General features: G+C 43.9%; 1 protein-coding gene across 1 annotated transcript in view; it reads left to right on the top strand.

The window, feature by feature from the left end:
- The first annotated feature begins 985 nt into the window (after positions 1-985).
- The window catches only part of ctdspl3 (CTD (carboxy-terminal domain, RNA polymerase II, polypeptide A) small phosphatase like 3), a 12,164-nt gene continuing 10,542 nt past the window's right edge, over positions 986-2,607 (top strand). The window contains exon 1 of the mRNA XM_008279366.1: positions 986-1,231. Coding sequence (XP_008277588.1) covers positions 1,097-1,231 — 135 coding nt within the window. The 5' untranslated portion in view covers positions 986-1,096. The remainder of the gene's footprint in view (positions 1,232-2,607) is intronic.

Raw genomic sequence — 2,607 nt, 5'->3', positions numbered from 1 at the left:
TCTGTTGAAATTTTCTAGGTGGCACTGTGGAGCCAGTTTTCTATTGAGGTGTGTATTTCCCACTAACCATAAAATTTTTCACCGGGTCTGATGTGTGTGCCAAATTTTGTGAGTTTTCGAGCACGTTTAGGACCTGAAAAACACGTTTCTTTGTGACGAAGAAATAATGACGTAACAGTTCCAATAGGGTCCTACGCACTGCAGTGCTCGGACCCTAATGAATTCACAAAGACAAAATGCAAGTTTCATCATGTCTGTTTTCTCAAATGACAACAAACAGGTGTCTCTGGAGAATTGTGACTCTCTGGCAATGCATCATGGGAAGTCTGTTTATAGGCTTAATCTAATGGGTCAGTCAACTCTCAGCTCTTTATTCATGTCACTCATCATTTTAAGCTTGAATGTGTCATTAAGCTCTAAAGTGGTCTGACATAAGAATTTGAAATTTTCAGCTCAATTAACCAGAAATGAGCAAAACCCACATATTTACTTATATAAGTACACAAGAAAAGACGAGTTGATTTGACTAAATTCCCTTCAGGGTGTTTTACAGTGCAGTGCACCACTTCAGAGACATTTTGAATACAGGTCTATTATCTTTATAAGCATTTATAAGTATTGTATGTAATATGTGGTACATTTTCCTCCTTTATTATCGCTGCTGCTGCTGGTGTTACATTATGTGTGCAAATCAACAATCCTCATCTAACTAAAGGTAAAAGAGGGCGACGTTTAAAATGCGGTTACTGTGTTGATCCAGATGTTGCTGCCCTCTAATTCATTACTTGACCCACACACGGAGAGTATGCAACTGTGCAACGTGACCCGCTTCTCACGTTGGAGCTGGATTTGTGGAAGCACCGCCCAATGAGAGTGCCCGCTACAGTGAACCTATCGCTCCCCGGCAGATTTAAACCCACTCGCTGATTCGAGAAGGCGCTGCGCTGAGCGGGGCGGAGCTACAGCGAGCCTCGGCCACAGTCTGCTGGGAGGGGGGTGGGAAGAAAAGTAAGCGATTCGATCAAGAGGTGACCACCTTCATCACAGCTGAGGAGTTGGAGTTTAGATGTTTACTAGTCCTATATGAGAAAGAAAAATGAGACTCAGGTCTCAGAAAACCCTGACCCCCTGCTCCGAGACGCCGAGGACCATCCGCCGACGGCCCAACAAAGACACACCGAGACGAACGCGCCTGTCGGAGTCGGTGCCCGAAAGTCCGCCTCCAACAAAGGTAACAAACAGTTTTAACTGCCGTGTTTTTGTCTGTCGGTAGCCTCGTAAATGTGAGCGGTACCGGTGTCACTGTGCCGGTGAACAGACCAACTGCTGTGAGTAACCGTGTCGGTGTTCCGATGCTAGGCTAGTTAGCTGGTTGTTGTTTAGCTAGCTGTTATCAGCCAGCTAGCCATCTAGCTATGGCTAGTTAGCTGTGTGGCTCATAACAAACAGCAGAAGGTGTTGCTAAAGTTAGCTGGTATTGTGTTGAAGCGGCAGCTGGACGATAGGTGGCCTTTCTTTCCGCTTCTGCGTAGGTAACTACTCGCATTTTCTCCGGATGCATTTAAACATACTCTTGATAAGCTAGTTTAAGTTTGAAATGTGATGATAGTTTATTGGGTTTACTGGTAATGAAACAGAAAATTCTGCTTTGAGTCAGATCATTAAGTTCAGCTTTTGTTTACGCTCCTTTGGGGAGCTGTTGAGTCCACTTCAGGGTCCTTTGTCCAGATGTTTCTCATGTTAACAGCAACAGGGGTGGACAAAATCTTGTGTTGGATTTGCGATTAATTCATTGCAGATTTGCATATGTGGCTGCAGCTGTCCATTCTTTTCGTTATTGATTTAATCTGTTGACCATTTTCTAGTTGGAGTATTTTAAATGTTAGAAAACAGGAGCTTTGCAGTCCAAACACAGGACAGACAGATTCAGTGTAAAATAATTTACCACTGATGAAACACCTCCTCTTGTTGGAATTCAACAGTGCAGTGTTTTTTTTTCATCTTTGCTTGAAAATGTCCCTACTAATTACTTTTATGTCAGATGCTTCATATTTTTTCTTAATCCATGTGAAGTAGTTGTGGCATTTTCTGACATCTTCATCATGTATTAGATCCGTTTAAATCACAATGAAACAGAAGTGACCAGTGACCCCAAGTTCAAGTGTCGCCTTTTGGCTTTAATTTGTGTGTTTTTTCACCCTTTTGCAGCAAACTTTGTAAAGCCACCCCCTCAGATTTAGAGAAATTAACTGGGACAAGTAAACACGTGTCTCCTCAACACTTGGCTGTTTGATTGCTATAAGTCTGTGCAGCGACCTGATGATGCTCTGCCGGGGCTTCATCCCAGCATGGGGTTGGGAGGTGGCGATTGGCGGCACAGTGACGTGGTGTCTGGTGCTGGAGGATTCATGCAGCGGCAGCAGCATAGGATTAAAGAGCCCAGTTGCATGCGAGAGAGGGTCCCAGTAAAGTAGGTCACTGGGACACATACATGTAGACTATTTATACTCCTGAAGCCTGCGAGGCAGACTTGCTCTTTGGAGTATTTTTGTTTGTGGCTCACATGTTGTTGTTGTTGTCGTCCTTTGGAGTGATGGTTGCACGTTA

The sequence above is a fragment of the Stegastes partitus genome, unplaced genomic scaffold (genome assembly GCF_000690725.1).
Source record: "Stegastes partitus isolate 25-593 unplaced genomic scaffold, Stegastes_partitus-1.0.2 Scaffold157, whole genome shotgun sequence".
NCBI classification, from domain to species: Eukaryota; Metazoa; Chordata; class Actinopteri; family Pomacentridae; genus Stegastes; species Stegastes partitus.
This window is presented reverse-complemented; position numbering and strand designations above follow the sequence as displayed.